Source organism: Pteropus vampyrus, unplaced genomic scaffold, assembly GCF_000151845.1.
Source record: "Pteropus vampyrus isolate Shadow unplaced genomic scaffold, Pvam_2.0 Scaffold3, whole genome shotgun sequence".
Lineage (NCBI taxonomy): Eukaryota > Metazoa > Chordata > Mammalia > Chiroptera > Pteropodidae > Pteropus > Pteropus vampyrus.
In genome coordinates this window covers 6,391,796-6,407,006 of record NW_011888784.1, presented here as the reverse complement: position 1 = coordinate 6,407,006, position 15,211 = coordinate 6,391,796, and the positions used below count along the sequence as shown (strand labels likewise).

The 15,211-nt window shown below is 37.4% G+C and overlaps 1 protein-coding gene across 2 annotated transcripts in view; it reads right to left on the bottom strand.

Moving 5' to 3' along the window:
• Positions 1–15,211, bottom strand: part of EPG5 (ectopic P-granules autophagy protein 5 homolog) — an 88,415-nt gene that overhangs the window by 27,071 nt on the left and 46,133 nt on the right. For both annotated transcript variants that reach the window (XM_011361199.2, XM_023531400.1), the window contains exons 24-28: positions 13,849–13,972; positions 10,279–10,423; positions 7,039–7,210; positions 4,687–4,849; positions 625–767 (exon numbers count right to left, since the gene is read on the bottom strand). In XM_011361199.2, coding sequence (XP_011359501.1) covers positions 625–767; positions 4,687–4,849; positions 7,039–7,210; positions 10,279–10,423; positions 13,849–13,972 — 747 coding nt within the window. The remainder of the gene's footprint in view (positions 1–624; positions 768–4,686; positions 4,850–7,038; positions 7,211–10,278; positions 10,424–13,848; positions 13,973–15,211) is intronic.

Below are 15,211 nucleotides of genomic sequence, written 5' to 3'. Positions count from 1 at the left end.
TTGATTAGTTGCTGGTACTAGAATGTGGAGTCACCTTAAAGTGAAAGGCAGAGTCAACCTCCCCTCCCCCAAGTCATGCCCTGGTGGTTTTGGGAAGAAAGAGGATGGTGAGAGTAAGCTAGGAGCTCCAAGAGAAAATCACAGTGGCCAAATGCAAGTTGGGAACTATACTTGAGAGCCCTAATTCTCATGAGCAAGTCCACTGCAAACTGTGCTCAATTACCTGAGTTGACAATGATGACTTCCTAGGTAAATGTGACTTTGATATAAAACTTACGCATTAAATCTCGCCATGATTGAATTTCAATGTACTATAACATCTAGTAATTCAGGAGTCTGCAAACTTATTCTATAAAGGGCCAGATAATGAATATTTATGCTTTATGGGCCATAAATTGTTACAACTACTCAATTCTGCCACTGCAGCATAAAAGCCATAGACATTAATAAATGGACATGGCTGTGCTCCAATAAAACTTTATTTATAAAAATAGGTGGCAAGGCAGATTTGGCCCAAAGGCCAATTTTCCACTCCTTGTACTAATTTAATTAGTGGTTTTGGGAGGGTGGTATGATTACTATCAACAAAAGAATATTTTAAAGTATAATGTCCTCAAAACTTACGTAATCAAGTTTTCTGCATGCACAGCGGCTTCCACAATGTTAAGTGGTGGTGGTTTAGAAGCTTCTGCTTGCAACTGCTTTACTTCTTTTCGTAAAACATGAAGCTGTTGGCTTATTGCTTCGTTCTTATGCATACCTTCAAACTAACAAAAATTAAAGTGGTCAACAGATTATTTTGCCCCTACATGTTTCCAGAGCAGATATTTTCTTACATATATATACCAAGTATATGATGAAAAGACTATTACTACATTAATATTATAACTCAAAACTCTCCGTTGAACCTGACAGATAGGAAAAATTGTCAAAAAGTATTCAAGAATCTCAGGTTTTTCCTAAAGGATCAAATCTGAATTAGTTTATCATTGGTTCAAAGTCTTTTGTAGGATATGCTCTGTCACTTACGTTTCAACACTCCAATTTTCATCAAAAATACACTCATCTTCCACCACTGAGCCTTTTCTGAAGCACATCAAGCCCCGCTCTGTTGATCATCCCTCCTCAGAGCTTTCACTCCTCTGTCCACCCAAACCAACAGCACATATGATTAAACTCAAAACACTCGGGCTGCGTATCTCATGTGTGCCCAACATAAAAAAAGAAGGGTACAGATGCTGTTAATAAAACATTTGCAATTTTCAAAGAAAGAAAAAGCATATACTTATAAAGCAAACAGCAATATAAAATATGGGAAGTGCCCAAGTCAGTTGCATGCCTAGGAAAAGAACCATTGATCAATTCAGTGGTGCCTGAAAGCTGGTCTTTGGAAAAAATTTTATTGGTTCTTAGTGCAGATGTGAAAAATAAGGAGAATTTGTTGGGCTTTTCAAAAAAAAAACTAAATTTAAATAAAGATCTTTCCTACTTGAGAAGGTTAATATTCCTTTCTTTAATTAATTGACGGTGACCTATATAGAAGCTTTGTTTGTGTATTTTTAGTGTCTTTTTTTGGATGTGTTAGGGGCCAGAGAATATCCTAGTCTCAGGCTGCAACACAAAGACAGAACCTATGTGGTACACGTGGGGAATGGGAGGATAGAGGGCCAAGCTGCGGGGCTGAAGAGTACAGTACCACCAGACTGGGGAACAGGGGCCCTGTCTTGGAGAGGCCTTTAAAGCAGACTAGAGAACTGAGGCATGGCAGAGAACACTGAAAAAAACAGAACATTTAGAAGGCAGGAGTTTTAAATCCCACATTTTCCTTAAATAGTTTTCCACAATCACATGGGTGAGCAGTAGAGCTTACATTTTCCTTTATATGCACCTGCCAAAATCCAGTCTTCAGCCACCACTGCAATGATCACAGATAGCCTTCGTTTGTAAATAATGTAAACACTTAATTCACAAACTTATTTAACGAAGGCCCTTATGTCCCTGCCAAGGTTATTATCATAAATTCCAAATCGAAAGCTCCTTAAGGGCAATGGTCCTATCTGTTTTGCTTTACACAGCACAGCTAACAGTACACTGAGCACCTACTTTTTACGATCATAATGATAACTTTCTTCTATAAAATGCACCACTGTTGTGGTTAAAAAAAAAAAAAATCTTTACAAAACTTATTTTAAAGAAAAAATAAGCTGTTAGAATGAATCAAAAGCTATGAAAGTGACTCTCCAAAAATATGTTAACGATAATTACTTTAATTTCTGCTATTGGAGATATGAAAAGTAAAAAATTAAATTACTTCCATCAAACTACATACTGCATCAATACAAATATTAAATCTCAAAATTTTCATATGACGAATCAATATTTAATAGCCTAAAACGTGATTAGGAGTATGTGCAGTCAGCTATTTTGCCCAATATGTTATCAATTACAATTGGACTGGGTCTTTGAGGGTCCAGCCCTTGGCTGGCCTGGAGAGGAACAGCCAAACAAGAAGAAAGAATCTGAGAAAAGGAAGGAAGACAGTGAGAATACAGGGAAGTGGAAACACAGAGGACAAGAGATAAAGAACAGAAGTTCACTTGACTGGAACATGTAAAGAGACATTTTGTAGCTTGAACTTTAAAACTGCCACCCTACATCGTAGAAACCTCTAATGCTGAAGAATAAAAGAAAACCAACCAGTATAGGAAAGTTTAGATATTCTCACCAAAAACAACCCAAAATTATCATTACTTCCTAGTCTACTTATTTTTGCTCTCACCACTGTTGAAAATTTTCTGTTCTTACTAGAACAGAGGGTGAGAGAGACTGAATAGACTACCAGCTCATAATTACAAGTAGTTGCAGACAATAGAACAAATCAGCATGGGAAGTCCCGCCGCTTGAGTCACTTTAAGTAGACAAAGAAATTTAAAAATTGGACATAGCATGTGCTTCTGTGAGTTTTTTACAATAATGTGAGGCCCTCAGTGGGTCTTTTCCATCTTTCGTTTCTAGGAATAAAGAAATTTTTCACATGACAATAAATCAATTCTGAGTCCAGCAAACATGCTCACAATGCCAAAGTACAACACAAAGAACCCTATTATAAATTACCCCATTTCCTCAGAGATTATCACTGAATCATCAGAGGCTTCTATTAGGAGAGGCAACCACAGGAGAAGCATGTCTCAATTCTCATAAAATATGTTTGGCTTTTGTATACCCCAAACAAGCTATACATAGTTCAAACACTTGCAGATGGCTGGAGATTTCCAGGGCTTTCTCGCCCAGAAAAATTCCAGTAAGCAATAAAATATTTTCATCATATAATCTGATATTTTCATAAATGAGCCATTAAAATTATATTAAAATATACTTTTGCATTTTAATTTTAACATGTATATTTAAAATACAAAGTTATTTCCCATGAAGTTGATTTTAAAAATTGATACGATCTAAGAATTCTCTAATCACTGATTACATTCTGGATCAAATTTTCTAACTTTAGATGCATACAAATGTTATTTTATCGGAAATATGTTCTAAAGGTAATGAAAAATACCAATATAAATGTTATTTCTAAGAAGATATTTTAGAGAAAGTCTCCCAAGGAGATTGATGGAGAATACTTTAGAATTGTTAAAGTATGGAATGGCACAAAAAGAAGAGAAATGTTTGAAAGACAACCAAGAGTCAGTAAAACTAATTTTCCCCAACTTCTAAAAGTTAACAAAAAGAGGATCTATTTTTGTACAAATGTAGTCAGGGAGCGGGTGGTGCCTATCTCTAAGCATTTCTCTCCCAGCTCAGGGAATCCATGCAGAAAGAATGAGATGCCATGATTAAGGGGCATGTGCTCTGTAGCAAAACCTGGGGTCTTCCTGGTTTTGCCACTCACTGGCTGTGTCACCTTGGGTATGTAACTTAACCTCTCTATGCCTCTAGCTCTTCACCTGAAAAATGCAGATCATTAAAATTCCCACCACAAAGGGTTGTAGTGAGGATAAATTAAGTTCTGTAAAGTGTTTAAAAGTGCCTGGCATAAAGTAAGTGCTATGTCACGGTGGCCGAGGCTAAACTTCCATTCTAAAGTCCTTATGACGTAGTCACAGATTCAACTTAACTCTATTTCCAACTCAAAAAAGTGACTCTAGAGACAAGTGAATATATTTAATCACATTGCTGCATATCTCTTCTTTTGCCTGTTGGCAGGCTCCACTCAACTGATCTGCTTTCCGCAGGTCCCTCCCACGTATGCCTTCAGTGGCTCCCCAGAGGCCGAGCACATGACCAGGCTCCCAAGTGATCATCCTTTCCAATGTGGATTCCTACCATCACTTCCAAAAACAACTTGAAAAACACTGATCTAGCCACTGACCCCTAGATGAAGTCATGGTCACACCATTCCCTTATTCCTTCTAACTGTATTCAAATTATCATTATCAAAATCTTTAAAGATCGGTTTAAGGCCCTCTTTCTAAGAATCTTTCTTTGAATTTCTATTCCATCAGCACTTATGGAAATATGTGATTAGCTCTGTGCGAGTCTTCACGCCCATGAAAAACTATTAAATGTTCTGGGACGTGGAACATCTGCTTATACTTCTTTCAGTCTTTCTCAATGATATGCCAATTATTAGGGGCTCAATTAAAATTCTGAATTATGAAGAAAGTTAAACAGTCTTACCTGAACTGTTATAACTGATGCTCCTTGGCATTTCTTACCACTACTGCCTCTACACTCCAAATGCAGTGTGGCCTGTTCTTCTCGGTTAACATACTGTTTGGGCATTGTGTCCAACAGCTCACTATCCAGGGCAACCTGCTGAGATTCCCGAAGAGCAGCAGTTCTGAAAAACATCGTCAGGAGGTAAAAGAAAGTCTCAGACAAGGTTTCATGATAAGTGAAAAAGGCTTCCAGTTAGCCCCAGCCTGCATTAGAGCACAGCAAGACAGACACAAGTATTCCACAGTAATAAGACCAAAGATGTGTTTGCCAAGACTTACCCGAATCCTCTGGCAGTCAGGCTAGCCAGAAAGTAAAAAAAAGAAGGAAAAGTGGGACAACTTTTTTAGCTAGAAATAAAGCTCCATTTAGAATCTGTATTATATCAACAGTGGTTATAAAATAAATGGGACTATATCAAACTAAAAAGCTTCTGCACAGCAAAAGAAGCCATCAACAAAACAAAGAGGCAATCAACCAAATAGGAGAAGATATTTGCAAACACCACTTCCGAAAAGGGGCAAATATTCACAATTATATATAAAGAACTCATACAACTCAACAACAACAAAAAAACAAACAATCCAATTAAAAAAGGACAGCGGACCTAACAGACACTTCTCCCAAGAAGACATACATATGGCCAACAGATATATGAAAAGATGCTCAACTTCATTAGGTATTAGGGAAATGCAAATCATAACCACAAGAATAGCTATGATCAACAAGACAAGTAATAACAAATGCTGGAGAGGATGCGAAGAAAAAGGAACCCTCACACACTGCTGGTGGGACTGTAAATTGGTGCAGCCACTATAGAGAAGAACGGTATGGAGGGTCCTACAAAAAGTAAGAATTACCATATGACCCAGCAATCCCTCTTCTGGCTATCTACCCCCAAAATTTGAAAATATCAATCTGTAAAGATATATGCACCCCAATGTTCACTGCAGCATTATTCACAGTGGCCAATACATGGAAACAACCGAAGTGTCCTTCAATAGCTGACTGGATAAAGAAACGTGGTTCATATATACAAGAGAATATTTCTCAGCCATAAGAAGAGATGAAATACTGCCATTTGCAACAACACAGATGGATCCTGAGATAATCATGCTAAGCGAAATAAGTCAGATGGGAAGGACTGAGAAGAGTATGATTTCACTTATACGTAAAATATAAAACTAAAAACAAACAAACAAAACCTCATAAATACAGACAACAGTTTAGTGGTTACCATAGGAAAAGGGTGTTGGCAAGGAGGTAGATAAGGGTAAAGGGAGTCAAATATATGGTGACGGAAAGAGATTTGACTTTGGGTGGTAAACACACAATGCAATATACAGATAATGTAGTATAGAATTGTACACTTGACATCTATATAATTTTATTAACCAATGTCACCCAAATAAAGTCAATATAAAACTTCTTTAGAACCTAAATAAATGGACCCTTAAATATACAAGAATAAATGAGAATTCCATCCTAATTTAACTATCCTAATTTAACTAGTTAATGTAAGTACCACTGATTTCTTAGGTATTAGCAACTCAAACTGAGTTGTTAAAAAATGGAGAAGGCTAATTGTTTACATGGGTATCAATACTATTCTAACTGTAGTTATTATTATAATGACATACAAGTGAGCACGTGCATGTGTATGTATGTTTGTTGTGTGCATACACAACATACACACACAATAAATGCCTAGACCAAAAGAGCCAAGGAGAAAAAGGCCAATAAGAAACTGATTCCCATGAGACTTGCAAAGACAAGACTCTATTCCGTCATAAAACAGACTTACTCCACACACCTCCTTCTTCTCACTAGATGGCAAGCTAGAATCAAAACCTCAAACAGTTGATCATTCTGTATCTATCGCTCGTGAACTCAGAACATTAAATCACTTTCCTGCACTTGGATCAAGTGCCTGTGCCAATTTTTAAAAGAATATGGCAAGTTAGAAACAAAGGCAGTGACAAAAGTAAGTAAACCTCATTTCACAATCTTTAAACACAACCCTCTATTAGCAGAAGCTCTCCTCAGGAGAAACTGAGGGGGCACTGCTGACACTCACAAATGCCACCACAGGAAACATGTAAAATTTATAGTCCATGAAAGTACCACAAGATTTCAAAGTGAAATTAAAACACTTGTCACAACTTGGTTAACTAAACTAACTGTCTGGGCCAGTCTCGTCAAATTACTTTCCTGGTGAGAATGCTGATGCGGAAGACTGTCCAGGCACTAAATCACCCAGGCTGTCAAGGGAGCAAGCACTGAAGCATGATCCTGGTGGTCTCATGGTCTTACCTGGCCTGTTGTAGCAACAGATTCAGGTCTGTGCGTACCAGCTGGGTGGTGTCCTTCTGACTCTGGAGCACAGCAGTGGAAATAATTGGCACAGGAGGCTTCACTAGGTGCAGAACAAGGGGAGGTTGGGGAGCCTCGTGCTTCCGCAAGTTACTTAAAACCCTCTCTTTAGCTGAAAGAAAATAAAGGCATATTTATTGAGTAATGGCTACTACTAGGTAGTAATGTACTAAGTATGTGCAAAGCCCAGGCCTGTTACCTTCACAAAGAATGTCGTAGACCTACAGAAAAGGCCTAAATGAATAAAATCATTACTCTTTATGACTTGTAAGTTTTGAGGGAGCACTCACAGGCCTAAAAATATTCTACCAGGAGCTAGGAGATCAAGAACATGAAGTAGGATTAAATAAAATTCCTACCCTCAAAAAGTCTTAATGATAGTTAAAGAATTAAAGCTCACAATCTTAAATTACTACCCTAAATAGCCTTGCATGATGCGCTAAGGTGTTTGGACTTATACTAGTACAAAGGGGATCTAGTGAACAGCTCTAAGCAAGCTTGAGAAAGATGGTAGCTATCACCAGACAAGGAACTGGGGGATTATGGCAGGTAGCCCTGTTAAGGGTTTAATGCAACCACCCAGATAAACCTTATAGGAATAGGAGAAAAAGGAATGAGCATTATGGAATACAGCTGAGTGAAAAATCTTAAATTAGGCCAAGGTTTAAAAAGGAAGGCTAAGAGTAGTAGAGTTAAAATGAATAAAGACATGAGCACAAACTCCTATAGAACCTATGTTTATATAGTCATATAATCATTCATTTACTTATTCATTAACTCAATAAATGATTTATGGAGTCCAAATAAAAAAATCAGGTGTCATATAAGAAAAATAAAGGTATATCTGTACCATCCAACTTTGCACATGGTCTAATACTGGTCAATCCAAGTTAAATGTTTATATTTCTACAGCTACTACAGAGCTGAACACACAGCAGGTGTCCAATAAATTCCTGTCCTCCACCTCTCTCTCTTCACTGTGCTATACACATACCACACAGCAGTTAGGGAATGAAGAACATGAAGAAAACCCGCCACATACCTGATTCTTTTAGACAGTAAGATAACAGGGGACAAGAGAGGTCAAGAAAATGTCAAGTCATAAGTCAAGTCAACAAGTGCTTATGGAACTATTTTGAATTTCTGACTTCATTCCAGATGTAACATTCAATTTTCTATTCTTGTTAAGAAAAAGTAAAGAAGATTTACTAGCCATGACTTCATTTGGCATAAAAAGACTTGTATTATTTGTACCTCAGATGGAATTTAACATTCCAAGCAGGTCACGTACAGGATCGTCCCTTACAGCTGGGGTTTTTCCACTAGAACTACCACTCTTGGCACAGAATGTTACGAAGTAGGATATTTATCACTGGATAAGACTCCTGACTATGTTTGGGTTTCTTTAAAACATTTTAAGGTCGTGAGTCTAAAGGAAAAGTGGAGGCTCTTTCAAACTCAATATCACTTATCATCATTAAAGAAAAATTCAGGATAATATTTTAAATGTAAAATAAAAAACATAAAAATTTTAATTCAGAGCCTATTTAACTATAATCACCACTCTAGACCACAAATGACAACAATTATAAAGCTAACAAAACAAATTTAAGAAAAAGAAGTTGGCGTCATGAGTGTGCAATAAAATTTTCCTACAATCACAAGTTCCATCATTTGACATCATCATCATCTAACCTGCTCATCTGAGAAAAACCTGGAACTTGTTATTTAAAAACCTAGGGCTTAATTTCACTTAGAATTGCAACCTGTACTGATCACCAGAAACAAGAGAAAGGATGATAAGTGATGACGAGCAGGGTCTCTGGAGCCAAGTGGCTCTACCACTTAGCAGCTCTGTGACTTGGTCAAGTTACCTCACCACCTTACGCCTCAGGGGGAGGACTAAGTTAATACATACAAAGTGCTGGGACAGTGCCTGGAACAAACTAAAGGCTCAAACCTTTCTATACTGTTTAAATTTTTTTCAATGAGCACATATAACTTTTATAGTTGAGGGGAAAAAAACTATATTATTTCAGAGGAAAAAGTGGAGAGCAAGATGTTGGAGGGGAGAAAAAGCCTTAGATGAGACTGTCTAGCATCTTCATCTTACAGATGAGTGAACTGAAGCCAAGAAAAGCTCCTATTTCTCTCTGATCACACAGCTAAGTAGTTGGTTAGTGGCAGTGCTGGAACAAGAAGGTATTCTTGCCTTTCTCTGAATCATTTCAGTGCTCTATTATACTACATATTATAAGGTCAACAATTATATTTACAATTTTATGTGTCCTATATTTTAATAATATATTCAGTAATATGAAGTAGTAAGTTACCCCAAATATTGTTTTCTGTTATTTTTTTTGTTGTAATGTATGCTATCAACTTTCCAGGGTAAATGAATTTTTGTGGGCTGGCATAGAAAACTAACTGATAATTTATAAAACTGTTTCTCTAGAAAAATGCACTGTGAGAAACAACCAACCATACTTTAAGAATATGATCCATTTGTATGGTAAGAGTTCCAGATACAGAGAAAAAGAGTTTATAAAAGAAAAAGATGAACTTTTGAATTTTAAAACTGCAAATCCAAAATAATAAAATCTAAAGTTGCATTTTACAGACTGCAAGTCAATTCAGATGTCTTTTTAAAGCCTCATGGAGAAAATGATCTGTGAACAAACTTAGTCCTTTCCACTCTCCTTTTCAGGTGGAACCATGTGTCTCAGTTTGGGCCAGTGAGTTGTAACCACAAAGCCTGTGAGTAGCTTCTTGAAAGAGTCCTTAAAAGAGGGAGATTCCCCTTCCTGCTGAATGAAATGTAAGTGTGACCACATAAGCTTAAGCAGCCACCTCGGACCATAAGTGGATGTCACATGTGAGAACAGTGAGGCAGCAAGATAGGAGGAGCAGGGGTCCTTGAAGGCTTGCAGGGAGGTAATAAAGCTACTGCTCTGAAATGCCTGCCTCCAGACTCCTTTCATATGAGAAAATATAAATATCTTATGTAAGCTATTACTACTTTGGAGATTTCTCTCATTCACAGCTTAGCCTAACCATAAGTGGTGGACAAGTTAACTATGAACTCCTAAAAAAGCAATTCATACTTAACCCTCAATGGTTCTGATTCATTCATTCATTCGATCAATCAATCAAAGGGGCTGATGTTCATGTATGACTCACCCAATAAAGGATCAGTAAAGTCCAGCTGCAATGACAAACTGCAGGGTGTGGAATGGGACTCGAGCTTGGCCTGCATCCACAGACCAACGGTCTCCTGAAACTCGTAATGTATGCGCTCCATGTTTAAATACTCCATCCACAGATCCTAGAATGAAACCACAGGATTTTTAACTTTCAGAGATGAATCATATATTCAAATATGTAGCTATATATTTATATATAGTTACTTATATATAGTTATTTATATAAAGTGAACCAGTAAGTTTCAACACAAGGTGGTCCATTTCAAGTCCTCCAGCATTAGGATGAATCATGTTTAAAATGCATACTCTAACAATCTTAGCAGGAGTCTCATGTGTGCCATGATCAGAGAAAATAATTTTAACAGCCCTGCTAAATGTATATTTATAAATATACACACACTACTGCGCTAAGAAATTTATGACATAGGAAAATATCAAAAATTTTTAAGAGATAAAAAAATAAATAAAAATAATTGAAAATAATTTGTATCTGGATTAGATCAAGCCCTAGGTTCCAAAACAATTTACGGAAAATACAGGGAACAGAAAAACATATTAAACTATACCACAAAGATACAGTCAGCAAAATCTAGACTTTGGGGAAACTCTATGGACAAACTACCAGTTTCTTCAACAAATAAATTTCAAGGGAAAAAAAGGATAAGGAGAAGAGCTATAGATTAAACAGATTTATAAGAGCTATCAACCAATCACAAAATATGGATCTTGATTCAAACTGTAAAAATAAACAAAAACAAAACTTTTATGACAGTATGAGACAACTGGAAATTTGAATAATGACTAGATGTTAGATATTAAGAAACTATTGTTAATGTTTTTCAGATGTAAATGCTATTGGGTTATTACTTTTTTAATCCTCATCTTTTAAAATCGTTATGTAGCAAATGCTCTCTAGGATTAGCTCCAAGATAACATGGTGGAGGGCATGGATGGACTAGAGTTGAAACTAGACAAATGATACATGCGGGGAGGGGAACAAAGCCCATTATGCTATTCTATTTTCTCTATGACTGAATTTGTTCATGGTAAAAGGTGAAATAAGTAAATAAAGTGAGAAAAAATAGAATTTCCAGGATTCTCTGTCCATACTCCAGTGAGCTCCCTGCACATTCTGACTATGTAGTTCACTTTGGTGATCACTACGTATCAGAATGGTGGACTGACTTGAATGAAAAAAAATGTCAACTGTCAATGAACACTAAAAACTACTTCGAACAGTAATAGCAGAGGATCAGATATACACTATGGTTTTGTGCACCATGGTTTTTAAGTGTTCTAAAGAATTCCTCTAAACCAAAAAATGTCCCTGGCTTCTCAATTAGCACACTGCTATGAAGTCCTAAATCATTTTTTCCAAACTAACCACGGCATAAGGCATTCCAAACTCAGAGGAGGAACTCCAAAGTCATCCTGACCACAAGCCTGAATCCTAGATACACCAAACTGTTCGAGGTGCTATACCAGACACTCCTACTGTGTGTTGACAGAGGCTAACAATTAGAGAAGAACAATGAGAATTAATGATGGGTAAGCAGAGATGTCTCAGAAATGACAAAAACATAACTCTGAGCTTGAATTACAGATCGAAAATATGAGCTTTAAAATCAAATGGCAAGCAAAGACTTAAAAAAAAAGCAAGCGATTAATTCTGTAGATGCTGGGGAATCAAGAGAAACAACCAAGAAAGCAAAGATTAATTTTTTAAAACACTGACCAAGTACCTATTCCATGCAAAACCTTGGGTAATGCTATGGTATGTGGAGTACAAAGAAGAGATGAGAATGAAACTGTATTCAAAGGATTTCAGAACACAGTGATCACTTATTTATTTTTCCTATTTCTCTAGCCCTATATTCTCAGACTTCTCTGTGCTATTATTATTCCTCAGGTTTCCATCTTCTTAATCTAAATATTTCATTATCATTAAACCCTCACTTCCCAGACTGCCTCATTCCTGAATTCTAGACCTGTATATCCCCTTCCCACCAACTCTTTGATAGAGGGTTCACTTTGAAGCCCCTTGACACTTCCTCTCCCAGTATTTCCTATCTCTGTAAACAGCATCTCTAGCTGCGCAAACTGGCAATTTGAGGATTCTTGTGTAACTAATCAATTCTATTGTGTATCTAAAAATCCTACTGATCCTGATTCTTCCTCAATATATTTTTAATTCACCCCTTTATTTAATCATACCTGCTACTTCAATAGCTCTCCAAACAGACTTCAAAATAAAATCCAAAATTTTTTTTAGAAAGCTATATATGGCCCTTAGAGGTTTAACCTTTATTTACCTCTCTGGTATCATGTGTCCTCCACAGAACCTACACCCCAACCTGCACCTTTTAGAACACGCCATGCTCCTTCACCTGCCGTGTCTTGTACATACTGGTCTTCTTGCTGGTAACACCCTCTCTGCTCCTTCCCATCACCATGCCTTTCCTTTCAACCTGACCAACGCTCATTTGTTCTTCATGGCTTAGCTCAAAGGTTGCCACTCCAGCCCCAGTATGAATCAAGTGTTGTTCCTCTATATTCCCACAGTCTACTCCTATAATCTATCACCAGATGTAATAATTGTGTAGCTCCCCCATCTGATAATAACCCTCTTGAAGGCAGGGACTTTGTCACATTCCTTTTGGGATTTTTGGCATATAATTAATATCTGACACCTCAGAGGCATTCAATAAATACTCATAGAAGGAAGAGAAGAAAAGAAGAAGAGAACAGCGGAAGGAAAGACAGAAAGAAAACGGAAGAAAATCAAAGACACCTACTGGATATGAAATACTACATATAATGTGGAAACGAGTAGGTTTAAAGATCTGAATTAAAGTCTCTCAAGTATGGAGGTTCCTATATCCCGCTCCCATGTTGGGGTCATGCCCAGTATAGTTCAGTCCCTAGAAAAAGGAACTGGAACAGGAGAGATGTACATACACAACAGAAGCTTAGAGAAAATTTAGAAGTTTTGGTCTACAAATGGACCACAGACATCTCTGCGTGCCAAGGAGAGAACAGCTTAGAGTATGTGAAGAACAGAATTGAGTATCTCCAGAAGGGCAACTAAAACTGTGATACCTACATCTCAGTTTTTTGTAAGTCACCTCCAAAGCCAAACAAAGGTGAGCTCCTTATCTACTCCAGGCAATTAACTTTCTATATAACATATAGAAGCTAATAAATTCTCACACCGTACTTTTTATGGGAGTAGAGATGACTGCTTAGAAGTGTTCAGCTTCTAACAGTTTAAGAAAGAATATAAACAGAGGAAGACCGTTTAACAGATTGTAGAGAGCCCTAAAACTGAGTTTCAAGCCTTCAGGTGAGGCTACAGTGGTGCTGGAGATTCAAAAGGGACTATCCTGTCAATATGATCACTTATGTACTGACAAAATCCACAAAAGCAATGACCATCCAAGTGAGCCCATTTCCATATCGGTAAGTGGTTTTACCATTAGATTACGAATAATGCGATCAATTCAAATTACAGTCAGATAAGCTAAAAGAGATATTGCCATAGTTTCACCTGCTGATTCTGCATCACTTTGGCTAGCCTGTGAATGTCATAATGCTTTGGTAGAGAAGGGATATAGGTATCTCCTTTTTGAAAATTCTCATCTTCTAGCCATAATATATATACATTGAAGAGCCTAAAAGAAAAAAACAGAATTGTATAAAACAAAAAGATATGCAGGCAAATGAAGATTCTTACATCTCCAGGAACACTGGCGCTACTACATGAAAATATAGGAAGCACATAATACAGAAAATGTGTCCGACAGCCACCACCCTCCTGAGAAGCTCATGGGCCAGCAGGGGAGAAAGATGGATCACAAATAATTAAAATATGATTCAAATATTGCTAGAACAAAAGGTGTGAAGAAAGGGCTCTGTGAACTCTATTATTAAAGCAGGATTCAACATAGTAAACACGGGGGAAGGCAATTTTAACACAGACCTAGGAAATGAATTTGGAGTTGTTCTTTCCTGAGCAATCCAGTCACAGTGAGCCTTAGGGATTTGAAAAGTTTAAGTAACATTCAAATAAACATATTTTCTATCTTTCAAAGAAAACTTTAAAGGCCATTTTCAACTTATGCACTAGAAGAACCTGCCAGCTTTAGGCTCAATGACAGATCTCCTGCCTCAAGGAGTCAGGAATAGAACTCACACAGCAGGTGTGCACCCTGTTCCCTTTAAAAAGCAACAGAACAAAACTAGGCTAAAAAAAAATCTCAATTTTCCAGTAAAAACTTTAAAAATTTTTGTATGATATTTTGTTTTTTACAAAACACACAGTCCAGTTGGCTAAAATCACCGGTATTTTAAGCAGCTGTTTGCAGCACCAGGTAGTAGAGGTACCAGGTACCGGCACACAAATGACTGGGTGAGGGACCGGGTGGAGGCAGTGTGGTTCGGCTTTGCTCAGTGAAGTAGAAAACGATCTCCTTTCCTCCGGGGTGGTTGGTGTAGGAAAGGAGACAGGGACAGGGCTGTGAGGCTCTGAAAGGGAAGAAGCTGGTTCCCATCTCTCTTCTAGCTTCTGATTTGATTAGACGGCCATTTTACCAACATGCCAGAGGAAGGGGAATTTAAGACAGGCAGAAAGGAACATCAAAGCCTTTCTTGGCTGATCTAAATGTTCAAAGATAAAGCCTTCCCACTGAGTAAGCCTGGTTAAAAATAAGTTTTCCTTCAAGCAAGCAAAGCAAAGGGAGAAATCATTCTAGAGGTTAAAAGATAGCCCTACGGGCTCGGAGGTCAAACCTGAAGCCTCAGTGCTGGCTCAAATCATTGGGTGTCATCACCAAGACATTTTGTATTCAGAGTTAATTAGAGCCAATTTTATTAAGTCTTAATTTACGAGCCTAATATCTGGTTTACAGCAA